The following is a 19,808-nucleotide window of genomic DNA, read 5'->3' as shown; positions in this document are numbered from 1 at the left end:
GGCTCACTTTCACTCAGTTTTTCTGATATATACACACATACTGCAGAGACCAGTGAATGCCTGGGGGAGCTATCTACATGCTGAGTAGTATAAGAAGGCAACCTTTAGGGAGCATCTCAGTATGGTCACATTAACATTTCTTAAAACAAAACCAAACAAAACACCACAGAAATTATGGGGCCAACAAAATAGCTTAGTGGGTTGAGGCACTTATTCCCAAGCCTGATGACCCGAGTTTGATCCTGAGACTCAGATGGTGGGAGGAGAGAACTGACTTCCACAAGGTGTCCTCTGACCTTTACATGTACTCTGTGGCAAGCATACATATATACATACACACACTGTATAAATGTACAAAATGTAATTAGAAAATTATTAGAGTTAGCCAATCTCTTACGACATAGATAAACAGAATAAGCAGTAATGGTTATCTGCACACACTTCCACAGCTATTCCAACAGAATACTAGACATACGTACTCAGGAGTTGCTCATCTCTCTGTTTCCTTCTAGGCTGCACATATGTAGCATTAAATGAATCTGTGATAAGTAGAGAGGGTCTGCTTAGCATTTCCAGGGAACATCCATTTAAGTGGCTATAACAAAGTTTAAAGATGAAGAATACCTGTCATTTCAAATGAACAGTGATAGCTTCACCTACTACAAAAGTAACTGCTTTATATGCACCCCTCCCCCAACTATAAAGGAGGAGGAAAGTAAAAACGTTTCAGAGGACCACTTCAAGACGAGCGCTATGATATATTGGACATATCCTTCTAAACACACAAATTTTCTTGTATATCTAAAAATGCATTTAGAACATAGACATCCATGTATATTCCTATATCTTCATTTCTATCTTCTGGCCTGTCCCATGACATTAACATTTTTTTTCTAAACTTAACTTTTAGAAATTGTAAAGACTTTCTGCCTGGCATTCGTTTGTAAAGAAATAGGCTACAGCAGCCCAGGTAACGTCACAGTCCTCCTACCTTAGCCTCCCAATAGCTAGGCACGTGTAAAGGTATCCAGCTCGCAATTGTAAAAACTTTCTATTTTATCTGTACTATATTGTATTTATCCGATCATTTATTTTTACCTCTTTAAGTCACCTTTTCACCACATTATTTTTGAAAGAGATGTTTCTGAAGTCCCACTCCTCCTGGCTCCATCTCTCAAGTACTGGGATTACAGAGATGTGCCACCAGCCCTAGCTGTATTTTTTATTTCTTTAGGACACATTCCTTGAAATGTATATACAACTAGTGCCAATGGCTTTCCAGAAAGGCTCAACCACCAAGACCGACAAGCTCAAATCTTCCTGGAAGGCTATCAATATTTTAAAGTAATGTAAACATATCGAATACGTACATACTATTTCAGCATTCTCTTTTTGACTAATGCTTGCCCATTTTGCAATTAGTGTATTTTTAATTTCTTGAGACATCCCTACTCTTATACCTTTGGCTAATTGTTACAGTATTTCCCTTGGTTTAATGGTTTTATAGTGTAGGCTACTGTTTTAGTTTAAATCTGTATACAAGCAAACTTATCAGTCTTCTTTTGTAAGTCTCTTCCAAGTCAGACTGGACACAGCAACACTGCTTCCTTTTCTAGTTCATTCTAAGCCCACCTATAGTTTATTGCTGTGCTTTCCAAAGTGGTTGAATTCATTCACCATTTACTCAGTTTTCCAACCTTCTCATCCCATGATTACAAGTATAAAGTCAATCTGTTAGTCCTTAATGTTTCTTAATGTAAAGATCTTGAGATGACTGCAATTTAACACAAAATAGCCATGAACTTAATGTACAGATGTAGCAAAGGAAGCCTGTAGGACAGTGAACACACACATAAAATTTACACTATTTTTCTGAATATCAAATGAATAATGTAAAATTATAGCCATCATATTCCCCTTTAAAGGAAATCTGTCATCAAGTATCATTAAATTAGAAGGTAATTACTACCCAGCCCCGAAAGACAAAAAGTCACAAATTTCTATCAAGAAGTAAGTCAAGATCATATAAAATATAATTTAATGTAAAAAAAAAAAATTCACTACTTTTGAACACCTCCAGGGAAATATCTGCTTCATAGAACAGATATTGATATGTAAAAAGTCTAAAGCTCTACAATGAAAATCCTTAGTATTTGACATTTTTAAACTGCTATAGCGTTCTGTTGAAAAAACAAAAAGTTGCTTCTAATCCCCTTCAGTGAATGGAGCAGTAACTGCAATGCTTTTAGCACGTGTGTAGATATACCTACATCTCCCTCTTGTGGTTGAAGTCAACGGCATAAACAATTTCTTCTTCTCCATCTTTGACTATTTTCCATATTGTTCCTCCTATCATATGACCGGCTGGCAGGGGTGTGATAGACAAACCATGGCCTTTGCCTACATAACAAGATAATGACAATATTCAGATTTTTTTCAGAACCCCAAGGACAGATGTATTTCTAGGTTATGTTAACAGCAACAAGTCCATTGGCGCAAGCTTCGGATGTTACGACACTCACAGTGACAAGAAAGCCTCCTCTCCTGTCTCCAGCCACTCTGCCCCTTACTGGAGACAGCTGTTCTTCTCACTTCATTGTGCGTCCCCCCCCCCCCCCGAGTGTCCAGCTGTGCTTAGGAGTACCGGGTTAGAGGCCGCACACCATTACTCAGCATCAACCGTACGTTGTATTTGCAGTGACACGGACTGAACCCTAGGACATATGCACACCAGGCAAACACACTACACTACATCCCCAGGACTAAGTTTTGATATTTGTATTGTACAAGTAACTTCCAACTTGTTTCCACATCTGTTAATCTAACTGATCAAATAGCAATTCAAACCTCATTATGGTAAAGAATTTACTAAACCGAACAAAAACTAAAACTATTCCACTAACAGTCATTTTTTGGCTTAAAATCACTAGCATCGACTGCTGCTGTATCACTTTTCCTGGTCGGCTTTTTTATTTTTTAGATAGGAATTCACTATGTACAGTGGAGGCTGCCTGAACTTGCTGTGTATCCTAAATGGGCCTTAAAGTCATGATCCTTCTCAGGCCTCCCAAGCACTGGGGTTACAGGCATGAGCCACCACACTAGCTACTGTGTCATGTTTTTAATGCCAGAGTTCACATTTAAGAACATCTGTAACAGGATTCCCTCTTGCAGACTTGGTATTTGATATCTTTATTTTTTTATTTTTTATTTTTTTTAAAGATTTATTTATTTATTACACATACAGTGTTCTGTCTACATGCCAGAAGAGGGCACCAGATCTCATTACAGATGGCTGTGAGCCACCACGTGGTTGCTGGGGATTGAACTCAGGACCTCTGGAAGAACAGCCAGTGCTCTTAACCTCTGAGCCACCTCTCCAGCCCAATATCTTTATTAAGTAATAAATTTTCCACTATGCTGTCCAAGTATTTCATTTGCTTCAGTTATTACATTTAGGGCTCTGAGTCACTTTGTCTCCTGAACCAAACTGTAAGTTACAAGGAGGATCCAGACATTAGCTTTGTTCATTTTACACTGTTTCCCACCCAGCTATGAGGACATCCAAGCTGTTAACATATTGTTAGTATTTAGCCTGAAATATTTTGAAATTCTAGTGGAAATTCCAGGTAGAAAGTGCTAATTCCACCCACATCTCCCCCAAACAGGGTTTCTCTGTATAGCCCTGGCTCTCCTGGCTGGCCTCAAAACTGAGATCTGCCTGCCTCTGCCTCCTAAGTGCTGAGATTAAAGGCGTGCATCACCACGACCTGTCAGAAAGTGCTCACTTTTATTCCCACACCACAGTGCCTATGATTTGCATTATGAAGTCCTCTCAGTACTTTTCGTAAGGCAACTCACTCATTACTCCAGGCTGGGTAGGATGTGGTTAAGGATAGATTCCTTGTCCACCTAGCATGAGTGAGGCTCTGGGTTGGATCTCAGCACTGTAAAAACTAAAAAGCTAAAAACAAAAAGAAAAAAGAAAACAACAGAACTTCCACTCCATCAGTTCATCAATTTACTACATTACCTTTCAAGTTCACAATCTGAGAGAATTTTAGCTGCTGTATTTTATCAAAGGCTGCATCCACATCATCTAATGTAAAGAGAGTAAAATCTTCGGTATTGTGTCGAGACTAAAGAAAAACACAAACCAAGGTTAAAAATGATCATGAGTGGAGCACAGAAGCCTCCCTTGTTAACTGCTTCACTTACCTGATAAAGATCGTACATGAACATCTGCCCCATTTTGTAAACAGGAATTGTAGCATAGATGGCACAGTTCAGACCCAGCTTCCCCACAGCGAATGGAAGGGCACCAAGGTGGAGAGGGTCGGGGTGCGACAGGAGCACCGCGTCAATCTGGTGAACGTGCCTGTGAATACAACCAAGAGGGCAGCTCCGTCAGCTCTTTAAACGTGAAGGGCAGAACTGTAGTCATGATTCCCTGCTCTGGACTCAAGGCTAGCTGAGGTAGACAGCAGACCCCAGGCTAAGACAGTGACACCCATGAATTGTAATTACTACTGTTACAGTATCCGCTGTGCTTTAAGACACTTAAAAGGGAAACTGTAGACACCATATTTAAGTTGATCTCGAATGGGTATTACCTATGCTATTAAAGTTAGGAAATTAGTTTGGAATTGAGGAAATTGTTAAAGGGGCGATATTTAAATGCTCAAATAGTTGGTACTGACTTTGCTTCCATTTTCTAGATTGATGGCAAAATAAAATGACAATTGTCATAAATATCATTAGCCACCGAAGCATATGCCCTTCATGTTCTCCTTTTTCATTCATTAATAGTAATAATGTAGCAAATGTAACTTTTTTTCTGACATACTTGTGTCGGGTAGATACCATTCAAAGAATAAAGTCAATAAAGTCACGATGTTGACTACGGAGACACAGAAAGTCAGGTAATGTGGTTGAGGACAGAGCTTTCACAGTGAAGTGTCCAGCCTCTCCTCAGGTTTTGACAGATTCATGCTCTTTCCCAAAATTAAAGAGCACACTTTCTGTGGTCAACTAGCATAGTAACAACAAGGTTTTACTGAATTCAAAGACAAAACTTACTGGCCAATCAAAACTTTGTAAATTACAATGGTTACAATTTACCTTTCTGCCATAAATAAAACTAACTGTAAACCAAAAAATGATATCAATAGTAACATCAGAATGACATTATAAAAGTGCAGAAAAAGTGAGGATCTGTTTCTTTTAAAGCTGATTTAAAGTACAAACTGTAACTTACTTCCTCAGGGAATCAATAATGTCCATAGAGAAGTGCTCATCCCAGCCACAGTCCAACAAAAACCTAAACTCATCAACCTGGAGAAGATAGCAAAGTGCAGACTCCTCTTGGACCCCAGAGAGGGTAGTTAATTTGATGATGGATGTCATCTTTCTGGTCCACTAATGGTTACCTAAACGGTGCTTACAAATAAAAATATAATTAAACATAAAGCACAGTCCACATAACAGGCAAAAATTATTTCAATTTTTAAGTGCACTGAAATTCAGAGTCTGATTAAAATCTAGCATGTTACATCCATTCCATCCCAACCACATTTAAAAGTATAAGCTTGTTTACAGGGTCCTTCAGAACCTCCTCAGGGCGGGCCTGTGAGTAGTAGGGGACTTTGGAATCACTTTGGATCCAGATTTCAATCAACTCATACATGATTTAGGGCAAGTTAATTACCTTTTCCTTACCTAGGGACTCCAGTCCATAAAACATTAGTATTATTATACACAAAGGGTGGAGGATTCCAAATAATGTGGCAATTATCTAGAGCAGAGATTACTACATCCATATTTTTCTCTATATTAAGAGATCTTAAATATAGGGACTCTCTTGAAAATCTGATTAAAAACCATGGCTCTTCTGTAGCAGGAATCTTAAAAGGTCTTATTAATAAAAACAAACCTGGAGCCAGGTACTAGGGTGAACGCTGACAGATCAGAGAGACAGAAGAGGCCATAGCTAACCTCACCTCAACAACTTCTCAGCTGATCCTGTTTCCTCAAACTGGAAACCTGAGTCCTCATCCAGAATGAATCTCAACTGAACTGCTGCTAAAAGCCTAAAAGCTTAACCAGCTCTAGTTCCTGGTCCACACCTTATATACCTTTCTGCTTCCTGCCACCACTTCCTGGGATTAAAGGCCTGAGTGACCATGTCTGGCTGTTTCCAGTGTGGCTTTGAACTCACAGAGATCCGAATGGATCTCTGCCTCCAGAATGCTAGGATTAAAGGTGTGTGTGCCACCATTTTCTGGCCTCTACGTCTATCTAGTAGCTGTTCTGTCCTCTGACCCCAGATAAGTTTATTAGGATGAACAATATATTGGGGGACACAATATATCACCACTCCTCCTTTCTCCCACAATCCTCAACACACCCACATGGGAAATGTATATACTCAAAGAAACTCACATACTTTTCAGGAAGCTTAATGTTAACAACACTTGTGCTACATTGTAAGCATCTGAAAAACATCTTGTTTGTAATTAATTCTGACAGTATCTTATGTTCCCAATTCCCGAAACAAAACCTGACCTGCAATGTATATGGGGATACCTACTACACATTTTCCAAAAAGGCTAATATGAACACTGTTTTGTAGGACAAAGTTTTTGGTAAAAGTCAGTGAGATGGCTCAGCAGGTAATGTAGGAGTCTACATTTAAACCGTTCTAACTCCCTCTTGCTTGTTTATTTATTTATCTATCTATTTATTTATTTATTTGGTTTTTCAAGGCAGGGTTTCTCTGTGTAGCTTTGTCCCTTTCCTGGAACTCGCTCTGTACTCCACACTGGCCTCGAACTCCCACAGATCTGCCTACCTTTGCTTCCTAATTGCTGGGACTAAAAGCGTGTGCCACCACCGCCCAGCCTCCCTTTTGTTTATTTTTTTCTTTTTGAGACAAGATCTCATGTAATGTAGATGACCTCTATGCAGCAAAAGATGACTTTAAACTCCTCATCCTCCTGCCTCCCCTTCCCAAATATGGGATCATAGGCCTGGGTAATCAATCACCTTACTAGACTTGAACCATTTGAGAACATTCATTGGCAGAAGCACATAGTAGCTGTTCTAGTAAGTTAAAAACCTGAAATGCATTCATTTACTGTATTCCTATTTTAGGTATGAAACAAACACACATTTTCTATTATTTTTGTTTGTTTGTTTTTAAGATATGGTATTACGTAGCTCTGGCTGTTCTGGAACTCACCATGTAGACCAGGCTGGCCTTGAATGCAGAGATCTACCTCTCTCTGCCTCCAGAGTGCTGCCTCTGCCTCCAGATTAAAGGCATGCAACACTATGCCCAGCTTAACTTTCTACTCTATAAAAATGTTTATAAATACAATTTTGTAGAGAATCCCGGCAATATTTCCTCCAAAACTTCTATTTGATGGGAGGGCAGTGCTTGAACTCAAACTTGGGGTCCCATACATGTTAAGCAAGTGCTCTAGCATTGAGCTAAATGCCCAACTCTTTAAATCTACTTCAGCTCTCAGTGTTACTTAATTATGAACTCAAAATACAAGTGCTTGCAGATATAACTGAATGAATTCCCATTAAAACTTTTACAGAAAGACCCAGACTCAACAGATGGAAAATATCATGTAGGTCCTTATGGTAAATATGTATCCTTATCAGACAGTTATTACTTACTGATAACTCGGCCGAAGATATATCACATTCAGAAGAGTTCTTTAAAAATCTTAAAAAAAGGGTTGGGGATTTAGCTCAGTGGTAGAGCATTTGCCTAGCAAAGCGCAAGGCCCTGGGTTCGATCCTCAGCTTCAAAAAAAAAAAAAAAATCTTAAAAAAAAAGTCTTGTGGATGTAATTTGCTTCTGTTTATAATTATGGCATTTTAATTTCTACATCTTTCCTTCCCTAAGAGCATGAGCAGAAGTAGCACATGCTTTTGTTTGTCTGTTTTTTTTTTTTTTTTTCCAGACAGGGTTTCTTTGTGTAGTTTTGGTGCCTGTCCTGGATCTCCCTCTGTAGACCAGGTTGGCCTTGAACTCACAGAGATCTGCCTGGCTCTGGCTTCCAAGTGCTAGGATTAAAGGCGTGCGCCACAGCCCTTAGGCCCAAGCATTTTCAAGATAGCTAGCCAAGCTGTCTGTTTTTTAAGACAAGTTCTTCCTATGAAGCCAGGTTGGTCTGGAACTGAAAAGCCCAAATGGCCTTGGTTCTGAGGCCCTGACCTCAGCCTTTCAAATGCTAGGATTCCAGGAATGTACAATCATGCCTCCCCCTATCTGTTCCATTTTAAAATAGAAAAATTGAGGCTGGAGAAAGGACAAGGCAGTTAAAGGCACTTGCTGTTCTTATAGAGGACCCGGGTTCTGTTTCCAGTACCCACACAGTGATTCATCATGATCCATAACTCCAGTTCTAGGGGACTCAAAGCCCTAAACTCAAAAAAGACCAGACATGTACATGTTGCACATACATTCATATATATATATATATACACACATACACAGGCAAAACACTCATACACATAAAATAATATATCTAAAAAGAGAAACAATTGTAAGGAGTTAAGTTACTAAAGGGATAAAACAATCATGAGCCAAATTGGTTGTAACCTGCTTACATATACAGTTTAGAAAATGAATTTTAAAAATTCTCAATTGCTTCTGTTATTAAAAGAACTAAGATTATTTACTAAATATTTATAAGGTCAGGGCAGAAAGAGAAAAGACGTTCAAAAGATTGGAATAACATCAGTTAAGACACAAAACACAAAGCTAGAGGGATCAGTGAAGAACTCAGCCTGCCGTGCTGACACAGAAGGATAGACAGACTGATCTAATTCGAAGGAAAGGCCCAGCTGAAGGGGCCTGGACACCCTGGATCTAGTTCTACAGGCAATAAAGAAGCATTTAAACATTCATTAACAAGCGGTGGTGGCACATGCCTTTAATCCCAGCACTCGGGAGGCAGAGCCAGGTGGATCTCTGAGTTCAGGGCCAGCCAGGACAGACACCAAAACTACACAGAGAAACCCTGTCTTGAACCCCCACCCCACAAAAAAGAAACTTCATTAACAGGAAGAAGGCATGATAACAGGCAACTCTGTACTGAAGGAAAGCAGGTGATGTGCATGACTGACCACTAACAGAACAGACACAGAAAAGATGTTTAATTAGGCTCCCAAATACTTCTCTCCACTGAGTTTAGTCTTTCGTCCTCACTGTATCTTATAATTCTCTGTCAGTTCATTGGTTTCTAGCTAAGTAGCCAAGGATGAAGGTCTTCCCTTTATTTCTCTGGGAAGTACCAATTTGCCCCCTATCAATTCTGGCTTGTTTCTCTCTCAACACCTTGACATACACCATCCCTCTTCTGTCCTGCTGTCAACACCTGAACGTCTGGCCTCATCACCTAACATCCGGGCTTCTCCATTTCTTCCCCTGCGGCTCTCCCTCCCTTCATCTCAATGGAAACACCACTGCCAGGTTAATCTAAAACATCCCTACACACATTACCCTTTGCTCAAAAAAGCCTTTGAAGGCAGGGCTGGCAAGACGACTCAGTGGTTAACTTGAACCTGAGTTCAATCCCTTGTATCCACATGGCAGAAGCAGAGTAACTACTCCAACAAGCTGCCTCTGACCTTCATCTGTGTGCACTGTGGTACATGCATGCACCACACACAGTTTAAAATAAACAAACAAACAAACCCTTAAAAATGTCTGATTGCCTGAGGGGAAAAATAAAAACAAATAACTTTGTTACTGCTTGCAGGTAGGGTGAGGAGTCACAGGAAGCTGTCTGGACTTACACTTCTCTCGGGTCTAGATCAGATTCTGCCCCTTACTCTTCTCTCGGCATTGGTCTAGACTAATAGAACTCATAGGCACAGATGTAATCTAAGATTTTTCCTAGCCACATAAAAGTAAAAGGAGGTAAAGCTTGATGTTTTATTTAACAGTCACCATTTCAACATGTGACCATTTAATGAGTCTGTTTACACTGTTTTTGTACTGTCTTCAAATTCCAGTACATCTCTGACCCACCTCATTTCAAGTGCTCAATATTGCATGTGGCTAGTGGCGACTGTAATAGGAGAGGTCTAGACTCCAAAATCAATGCCTTAGGCTGGGGAACACTGTGGTTTTACCACTGCTAAAGAGCAAAGCTGGCTCCATCCTGTTTTTATGTATATGTCTCAGACTGGATTTCGATGGTGTCACCCTTTATGAGGTCTCCCAGACTAAAAAACTAGCCACCCCTTACCACCAAATCTAGTACTTACTAGTTGAATCCTATGGGGCACGATGGGGGCGCTTGTTGCCTTACCTGAATGACTACAATTTCATCTAGTTTTCTTGCCTCAAGTTGGTCTTCCATACCCTTACCATGCTCACTCCCTACAAGTATGCACTGGCTTCCTGCTAACTATTGAATACCATCCAAACTGGAAGTCAAGACCACTCACAAGCTCTTTGCAACCTCCAATTTGCACCTTCAGTCTTTTGTTTGTTTGTTTTTGTTTTAAATCTCCCTTAACAAAGCCCAACCTTCTCAAGTTTTTAATCCCTGCTCTGCATGCAGGAGTGACCTTGTTTTCCCAGGTTTAGCAAATTCCTTTTGATCCAGCTCAGGTGCAGCCTTTTCATTGTCCCCAGGTAAAGTTGGTCGCTTGATTACTTAGCACAAAGACTATTTGCTGAACAGATACTGAATGTCTAAAAGTGATCGTCTTTACATCACCCAAACCAAGCACAGCTCTCACAGCAATGTAAATAAATGCAAGCTGAAAGCAGTGAACTTCCTCCAGGGTAGTGATTTTGACTATCTCTAATATATACTTGCTTTCTCAAGAATGATCGTGCATGGTTGAGGACAACCAATGACAAGTATGCAAAATCTAAGAATAAAGATGGGTCCTGACTAGTCCTGGGGCTTAGAGAGTGGGAGAAGCCTCCCCTCAGTCGTTCAGGTAAAGAAGGGCTTTGAAACAGGCAAGGGAGTCGTAACATTGAAGGTTAGAGGGCAGGCAGATAGTGGCTTTAAGTTCTCCCGGTCACAGTAGGTCAGACTAGAGGGGTTAGAGCTGGCTTGACCTCTGGTTTCCTGCAAAGTATGTAAACAAGGAAAATAAGAATGAGGTCTTGGGAAACGCAATGACTGTGGAAGCACGGAGAGCGACAATTCTAACAAGGCGCGGCACAGAGACCTCAGGGGTCTTGGACGTTAAGGAGCCAAGAGGGCACCTGGCCTCGTGGTCTCTGAACGCCAGATGGGCAGGGAAGGCTTGGGGGTACCGCGGCACCAGGGGAAGGGGTCCAGGCTGGACTCGGACTAACTTAGCTCCTCCAACAGGATGAAAGGTCGGAGGAAATACACAGGAGGGAGGGCAAGGAGCAAAGGAGAACCAGAGGAGCGCCACAAACACCTCGAGGTTCCGACCCGTGGAAAAGGCACTTTCCTTTCCCCTTGCGGAACGCTTATTCCAGGAACCACCGAGACGGTCGCAACCGAAACCGCGGGAGCGCGTCAGGGCGACACCGGGCCGATGAGGGAACGCGGGAGGGCCTCCTCCCAGACCCGAAGACTCCTTTCTTTTTTTCCCCGTCCTCACCTGCCTGGTCAGGCTCCCCCAGCACCGTCCACGGCCCTTCCCAACCCCCAGTAAGACCCAGGTTCGAGAGCGAGACGGGGCGGGCGCGCGCTCAGCGGCGGAGAGCGGCCGGCGGGAGCTCCCGTGTGGCAGCCGCCATCTTGGGCCTGAGGCGAGCAGCTGAGGCGGGGACGACCCGGGCGACACCATCTGTGGGGGTGGCGGGGGGCCGGGTTGGGGGAAGACGACAGCGCAAAAGCTCACCGATCTTGTCGGCTTGGGTCCGGGTTTTATTGGGAACCTCTCAGGCCGACGGGAAGCTTAAAAATTCAAGGAATCGACGAGAGACTGAGAAGGGAGAGGGGCGTTGATTCGACGTCGCCACCCCTCTCCTCGGGGTGAGTGGCAGCTCCTGAGGTCACAGCTTCCGCTGGCGCCAGTGGCCTCGCTCCCTCCCGCTGCCCTTGGTCGTGTTGTGCTTGTCACCGGGCTGCAGGTGGGTTTGGGGCCCCGGGCGCCGCCCGTCGAGAGGGTGCAGGCGGGAGGGTGCTGGGGAAGGCTCGCGTGGAGGGAAAGCAGGGCCGCCGTCGGGGGACCATGCCGCGCTGCCCGCTCGCTCCACACCTTTTGCCGAGGGTGCTCTGATGCCGGCTGAACCAGAGCGTCTCGGGGGACCCCACCCCCCGATGGCCTCGCCCTCTCGGGACTGGAGAGGGCACGCGGGGAGGATCCGGCTCTGCGCCCACAGCAGGCAACGTGGCTCCGATCCAGAAGCCCCGCACACTCGCCCTGGCCCAGAGCGTCTGCCTCCTCGCCCAACCTCACTCTCCTAAATAGGAAGCATGCACTTACCCGTTTGCCTTTTAGAAACATGACTTTATGCCTGGTTTCCGGCTTGTGCATGTCACGATCTCAAAGGTTCCGTTGCTCCACGCGTTCAGTTCTGTTTTCCATGGCTTAGGCGACACTTTGTGAGTAGTACCGAGAAGGTACTCTGGGATCCAGTCAGATAGAAGGTTTATTATCTCTTTAAATGTCTACATGTTTCTAAAGCGAATCCAGAGCGGACTCACTAAAATAAAACGCCAGTTTGTTTTCTTCTTGGAAGGGGAAAGAAAATTGTGTTAGAGAAAAATATTTTAAAAAAATGTGGGTTTTGTTGTTGTTGTTTTTAAAAAACAACAACAACAAAAAAGTTGGGTATAGTAGTGCATGCTTTTAATCCCAGTGCTCCGGAGGCAGAGGCAGGTGTATCCCTGTGAGTTTGAGACTTGATTGGTGTACAGAGTTCTAGGTTACACAGTGAGGCTCTGAAAAAAAAAAAGTTATTTAAATGATTCCTCTGTACACAACGTGGAGACAGTGAAACACAAGAGCTTAAGCCATGTTAGGATAAAGATTGCCTGGGTATTATGCTAATCCTGACTCTTCACTCTATAACTTAAGGCAAGTTACTTTACCCTGACTGAATTTGGATTTCTTCATCTTAAAAACAAAAAACGCCTACTTCATTGAAACATGGTTACTTAACAAATCTGCAGTGCTAGAGAGGACTGTATGACTTAGTGATTATGCAGAGACACCTCTTAAGTGGCCCACATCTGTAATTCCAGCTACTTACGAGGATGAGGCAGGGGGATAGTAAGTTTGAAGCCAGCCTAGCAACACAGTAACTTAAAAAAAAAAAAGATTCAGCTCCTTAGAAGCTTGATCAAAAATGTGGATCACTTTAATATTAAGAGACACCTGACCAAGGCAGTGTGTGTAGCTGTGTATTAGAGCATGTGCTTTGCAGAGCCACATTTACATGTTTACATCTGTACAAATTTCCAGAGCCCTTAGCATCCTCCCTTCCTCCCCCTCCCTCCACTCGAGTCCCTAATGCCCTAAATGAAACCCAGTTCTTTTTTCTTTAAGAAATACTGTAGTTCCCACTTCTTTAATCCCAGCACTCAGGAGGCAGAAGCAGGTGGATCTCCGTGAGTTCAAGGCTAGCCTGGTCTACAGTGTGAGTTCTAGGATAGCCAGGGCTACAAAGTGAAACCCTGTCTAGAAAAACAAAACAGTCCAAAAAACAAACAAACATCAACAACAAAAAAGAAATACTATAGTTACTCCATATTATGAAATAGAAACAAAATTCTTTTATGGGCCCTCATACAAAAAGACACCCCTGGGGCTAGAGAGATGGCTCAATGCTTGCTGCTTTTCCAGAGGGCCTGAGTTTGGTTCCTTAGAACCCATGTTGGGTGGCTCACAACTCCAGCTCCAAAGGGCTCTGATGTCTCTTGCCTTCTCAGGCACCTGTACTCATGTACACAGGCGCGCACACACACACACAATTAAAAAAGAATAAATCTGAAGAGGTAAAAGGAGACTATTAAGGGCGGCGGTGGTGGCACATGCCTGTAATCCCAGCACTAGGGAGGCAGAGGCAGGTGGATCTCTGTGAGTTCGAGGCCAGCCTGGTCTATAAAGCTAGTCTAGGACAGGCTCCAAAACTACAGAGAAACCCTGTCTTGAAAAACCAAAAAAAAAAAAAAAGGAGACTATTAATATGTATAGTGCCTCATAAGCACTAGCCAGGAATATATTCCATTGGCCCTGCCTCTTGCTAACCTTCTTAGCTCATCCAAAATCTAGACTTACCTCAGTGAAGCTTGTCCAGGTCCTCACCGTGACCTTTGCCTATACTGGATGGAGTTCTGTGGGTTTGGGCCCATGGCCAAGATCCTCAGTTTCTCCTCTTAACAAGACCCTCACTCTGTTTCTCCTCTTACCCATTTTATGGAAGATCATTCTGACTAACAGGTGATTTTCTTTGCCCTCCCTGTTCATCTTCTTGCAGGAAAATATCCATGCAGATGTTCACTGCACTGCTCCCAAGCCCATTGAATATATACTGTACCACTGTAATATGAGACACCTTTCTAGGACTGAGGTTTGTCATGATCTCTTATGGATATTCCTTCATGGTGACTGAATCCAACCATGGAATCTATAAAGAATCCTTTTCTAGTACCATTGTCATGTCTGGAGTCTATAAGAACCCATGTGTGGCAAAAGCCCCATAGGCCTACTTCATCTCTTCTAAATAGAGCCAGACTAAACCTATTTCTTAGAATGCCAGTAGTAATGGCTCATAGCCTACAGATCGCTGAGCTTATTTTAAACTGTTCTGAGCTGGAAATCAGCAAGTACTCGTTAGTACAAAATGCTATCTAACAGCTGTGGAAATGATGAGGCTAATGCCTCTTTTTTTTTTTAAACATTTGTGTGTGCATACGTGTGTGTGTGTGTGTGTGTGTGTGTGTGTGTGCGCGCGCACACGCGCGCGCACCTTCATGCCACAGCACACATGCTGGTACAGAGGTTAGAGGACAAATTTCAATTGATGGTTCTCTCCTGAGTCCCAGGAATCAAATTTAGGTCCTTAGACATGATGGCCAGTGCCTTTACCTGCTGAGCATGTTTCTGGCCCTTAACTTTGCAATAAGGACAGGAAGTGTGGGTGACCACTGAGTTTGCGGAACTTGAACACAGTCTCGTGAACACAGACATTGTCTAGTATTTTTGAAAGTAAGTTCATATTATTATCAAGAGTCATTATCATCTCCAGTCTTGACTCTCTCAAGTTTACAAAGCAGGTAAATAGTTCACTTGGTGAGCCCTTGGTTAGCATTTCAAGAGCTACTTTAAATAAAAGTGATATTACTTAACAAAGGCTAAGGGAACCACTGTCTTCTAGGAAATAAAGTAAGATTGGCTTTACTTACATTTGTATCTGCAAGAATCATTTGTATACAGATCAGTGGGTGAGTTGTTAGGAGTCTGTAAGAGCCCATATGTGGCAAGAGCCCATAGTTAGGACTCACTAACTCATCTCTTTTCTTTGAATGGAGCCAGGCCAAACCCATCTCTTGGAATGCCAGTAGTAGTGGCTTTATTCCAGTCTCATCCTGGAGGTGAGGCCAAAGATTCCCTAGTTTAAGAAAGACTCCCCAGGTGGTTCTGATGTGTGGTTAAGGTGGAGAATTCCAGCTGTAGCTAGGCAACTACAACATAAACAACATAAAACTAACAGATGGACAAGCTGTAAGTAAACTGGAATTTGCTATAAGGAACATGGCATATTCTGAACTATATAGTAACTGCAACTTTTAACTTCATGATTATACTGTGACTTTAGTACTAGGTTCTTAAAAATCTGACAAGTAGGGCTGGAGAGATGGCTCAGTGGTTAAGAGCACTGACTGCCCTTCCAGAGGTCCTGAGTTCAATTCCCAGCAACCACATGGTGGCTCACAGCCATCTGGAATGAGATCTGGTGCCCTCTTGTGACCTGTAGTCATACATGCTGTATACAAAATAAATAAATCTTAAAAAAGAGAGAGAGAGAGAGAGAGAGAAATAGCTGCACAACAAAATGGATTCCCTTTAAGAAACCTGACAAGTAGACTTGTGTTGGCATACAGACTTGTAGAGGAGGTGAAGCAGGAATGGGCTTCCATAAGCCGAGCGCGGGCTGGGCTAAGCACTTCTGGCAGTAAGGTGTTTCTTCTCCCAGGGTTGTCACGTGAAGTATCTCACATGTGGGTGTGTTACTGGTTCAGCTGGGTCTACAAATCTTAACACAAAATTGGCAATTCAGTGGCTTTTTATTTTTTTTTTTATTTATTTTTAATTGAATTCGGCACACATTTGCTATTTTTTACTTGATTCCCAGTTCTGTTCTTCCTTATCTGCCCTCTGGAAAGTGTTAAAAGCTAAAAAGCACTTAGATAACTAGGCATATCAACTCAGGGAGAGAAAGTGGGCTATAACACAGGAGGCAGCATTTGGAGCCGACCTGAATTTGAACAGCAGCTTGTAATCAATAGCTACATGGGTTAAGCTGTTGGGTTTTTAGTGTATTTTACTTTTTTGCTTGTTTTGTCTGCACGTATGTGTGTACACCATGTTTGAGCCTAGTGTCCTTGGAAGTGAGAAGAGGTCACTGGATCCCCTGGAACTGGAGTTATGGATGGTTGTGAGCTTGAACTTGTGTACTGGGAACAGAATCAACATCCTCTGCAAGAACAAGTACCTTAATCACTGAGCCATCTCTCCAACCCTGAGTTAAGCTGTTTTCATACCATAGAAAATGAGGATAAGAGTTACTCCACATTCTGTATAGAAATATGATAGCCTAGGCTCTAGTACCATTTGATAGGTACCATTCTATAATATTCTTTATCTTTTATAGTCATTTAATTTTCTGATACTGTGACATTATGTTCTTCTCAATCTTTTTTTTTATCCTTCAAAAATAGTTTTCAATAAATTTATCTTTACTCAAAAATTCTAGCAGGGTGGTTGTGGCAGACACCTTTAATCCCAGCACTTGGAGGCAGAGGCAGGTGGATCTCTGTGAGTTCTAGGCCAGCCTGGGCTGCAGAGAGTTCCAAGACAGCCAGTGTTACACAGAGAAACCCTGTCTTGAAAAAAAAAATCAACCTAGTAAAATAATACTCAATTTGCATTTGTGTGTGAGAGCACCCACAAATATTTTACGTACGTGAAAGTTGTGAAGCAACAGGAAGGGTGCAGATATTCATTTTTCAGGTAAAATTTTCTAAATTCTCCATTTCTTTGCTCTACAGCATATCAAATCACTGATGAAATGAAAAATAAGATTTCATAAATAGTGTGATACAGTATAATTTTTTAAAAAGATTATGTAGTGTTCTGCCTGTATGTATGCCTGCATGCCAGAAGAGGGCGCCAGATCTCATTCTAGATGGTTGTGAACCACCATTCTAGATGGGTGCTGGGAATTGAACCCAGGACCTCTGGAAGAGCAACCAGTTCTCCTAACTGCTGAGCCATTTCTCCAGCCCCACAGTATAATTATTATTACATTTACTTTTGTGTGTGTGCATGCATGCATACATGGAGGTCAGGGTATAACCTGTGGAATGGTTCTCTTCCTCAACCATGGATGTGGGTTCTGGGATCAGTCTCAGCTAGGCTTGGCAGTGAGTGCCCTCACCCAGTGAGCCATTACACTGGCGCAAATACAGTGAATCTTATACTAACCATTGCTGTCTAGTTTAGGTTTTAATTGCATTCTGATGCCAAGAAAACCTAAAGGGGCTTATTATGCTTTAATCTGTCCTGTCCACCGCTATCTTCCCATTTCAGATGCAGTTTAAAAGATAATTTGTTTTAAGCCAGGTGTGGTAGCTTATACTTGTAGTTTCAGCACTAGGAAGGCAGAGTCAGGAACATCTATGGCAGGCTCAAGGTCAGTGTAGTCTACATAGTGGGCTCTAGAATATAACTGTAGCAAGGTTGAGCCTGTCTCAAGAAAATCTCCAAAGCAAAGGGTAATTATTAGAACACTAGGTGTGCATATTAATGGAATTCTCATTCATACAGCATGCATTGATTATATCCACCCTTCCACCCTCATCCCCTTCCTACAGTGTATTGTTCCCAGCCCCTAATAATCCCTTTCCTACAACATTTTTATTTTTATTTCATTTCCCCCCTCTGTTTTAGCAATCACGATGTTTCAGCTTGTACGTGACTACTGGGTTCATGTATTGGTTCCCATGGGATTTGTCTTTGGCTACTATCTGGACAAGAGGAGTGACGAAAAGCTAACTGCCTTCCGGAATAAGAGTATGCTATTTCAAAGGTTAGTTCACGCAGCTCTGGTGCATTTGGGCTCTTTTCCAAAGATAAAGATGTGATTTTTTTCTTCTCTGATGATTAACAGACAAGTGATGGATAGATACTTCAGGCTTGTTATTTAATCACTGGATGAAATTGTACCTCTGGAATATAAATAATCTTTAGTTCATGATCTAGCCCTTTCAGATCTTTGAAAGTTTCCTGGTTTTTTTTTTGTGTTAATTTTTTCATAGTGACTTTTTAAAAAATGGTTTTTATTTATGTGTCACATGTTGTGTGTGGGTACTCTTTGATGCCAGAGGAGGGCATCAGGTTCCCTGGAGCTGGAGCCTCCCAGTGTGAGGAGATCCTATGTGAGAACAATAAGCACTCAGAACCACTGAGCCATTTTCCAGTGCCCTCATTATGCAGATATTTGTGCTTTTCGTTCCCCTCACTGGTTCCCTTCCTCTCCCAAATGGACTCCCTTCTGTTTTCACGCCCCGTCTGTTTAAATCTAGATTGCATGATGGGAGAAATGCAGCATTTTATCTTTTCTAATTTTCATGACCTCTTCTTGTTGCCCTTTCCCTTGAGGCTTCCCCTCATAGTGCCCCTTCTGCAAAGTTAGAATTTTTAAGTGTATTTTAGTGTAGAAACAAAAGTGAAGCCAGCTGCCCCAAACCTATCACGTATGCCTTCGTATGTGTTATTGTATATGTCTTAAGCCATGATATAGCTGAAATAAATGGTAATGCTGTGGCATCACTGCTTGGGAGCATAACATATGGTGACTGAGCGGTCACACCCAGCAGTTGCCAGGGTCTATGGCACACCTAACAAGACCAGATAGTGTAGCTATCTGCCAGTCGCTATAGTGTTCTGGATTGGAAGCTCAAGGGATAAAGAGACTAGTAGCATCCATTGCAGGTGTGGTTCACAAATCTGGTATTTCAAGAAAGACAACATGAGCTACAAAGAATCTAGAAGCCATTAAGTGCACTCAAAAGAACAGAGCTGTCATGTAAACCAAGAGATTACTGTTCCTTGAGCTGGGAAAGAGACAGTAAAAGTTTATGAGAGAATTGAAGGGATGTTTAGATTAATCTAATATAAAACTTCAATAAGTCAATTTGATAGAATGTAAACAACTATAAATTTCTGGCCCTCTCAAAAAAAATATGTGGGGCTGGAGAGATGGCTCAGTGGTTAAAAGCATTTGCAGCTCTTAAAGAGGACCCAGGTTTGGTTACTGGCACCCACATGGTGGCTCACAACTGCCTAACTCCAGTTCCCGGGGACCCACTGCCTTCTCCTGGCATGCTAGGACCCCTGCACACACATGGTCATGTATATACTCTAAGGCACACACATAGACATAAAATTTGAATATTTTTCTGTAAGTTGATTTATTGTTTTTCCTTTCTTTATTTCTATTCACACAGGGAACTGAGGCCCAATGAAGAAGTTACTTGGAAGTAAAGCCTGTGGCTAAATCACAGAATGTTCACATTTTAAAAGTTATTGGAGAAATAAAAACATTTATTAATTAA

The 19,808-nt window shown here is 42.1% G+C and overlaps 2 protein-coding genes across 5 annotated transcripts in view; one reads left to right on the top strand and one right to left on the bottom strand.

Annotated features, from left to right (window-relative positions):
• The window catches only part of Cpsf2 (cleavage and polyadenylation specific factor 2), a 27,253-nt gene extending 15,324 nt beyond the window's left edge, over positions 1 to 11,929 (bottom strand). The window contains exons 1-6 of one of the 3 annotated variants that reach the window (XM_036205926.1): positions 11,863 to 11,929; positions 5,258 to 5,429; positions 4,219 to 4,378; positions 4,034 to 4,139; positions 2,271 to 2,400; positions 480 to 595 (exon numbers count right to left, since the gene is read on the bottom strand). In XM_036205926.1, the coding sequence (XP_036061819.1) occupies positions 480 to 595; positions 2,271 to 2,400; positions 4,034 to 4,139; positions 4,219 to 4,378; positions 5,258 to 5,406 (661 nt within the window). In that variant the 5' untranslated portion in view covers positions 5,407 to 5,429; positions 11,863 to 11,929. Of the gene's footprint in view, positions 1 to 479; positions 596 to 2,270; positions 2,401 to 4,033; positions 4,140 to 4,218; positions 4,379 to 5,257; positions 5,440 to 11,619; positions 11,773 to 11,862 lie in introns of those variants that run through there. The other 2 variants (XM_036205924.1, XM_036205925.1) reach the window with 2 other exon arrangements.
• Positions 11,849 to 19,808, top strand: Ndufb1 (NADH:ubiquinone oxidoreductase subunit B1). Of its 2 annotated transcripts, none has more exons than XM_036205927.1 (3): positions 11,849 to 12,094; positions 18,142 to 18,280; positions 19,701 to 19,808. In XM_036205927.1, exons 2-3 carry the CDS (start codon positions 18,150 to 18,152, stop codon positions 19,735 to 19,737), a joined length of 168 nt encoding a protein of 55 aa, XP_036061820.1. In that variant the 5' UTR covers positions 11,849 to 12,094; positions 18,142 to 18,149; the 3' UTR covers positions 19,738 to 19,808. The 2 variants fall into 2 exon arrangements, with proteins under 2 accessions (XP_036061820.1, XP_036061821.1); XM_036205928.1 differs by lacking the exon at positions 11,849 to 12,094 and adding an exon at positions 14,447 to 14,539.

Source organism: Onychomys torridus, chromosome 14 (assembly GCF_903995425.1).
Source record: "Onychomys torridus chromosome 14, mOncTor1.1, whole genome shotgun sequence".
Lineage (NCBI taxonomy): Eukaryota > Metazoa > Chordata > Mammalia > Rodentia > Cricetidae > Onychomys > Onychomys torridus.
Note: the sequence above shows the minus strand (reverse complement) of the source record. Positions and strands in the feature narration are given on the sequence as shown.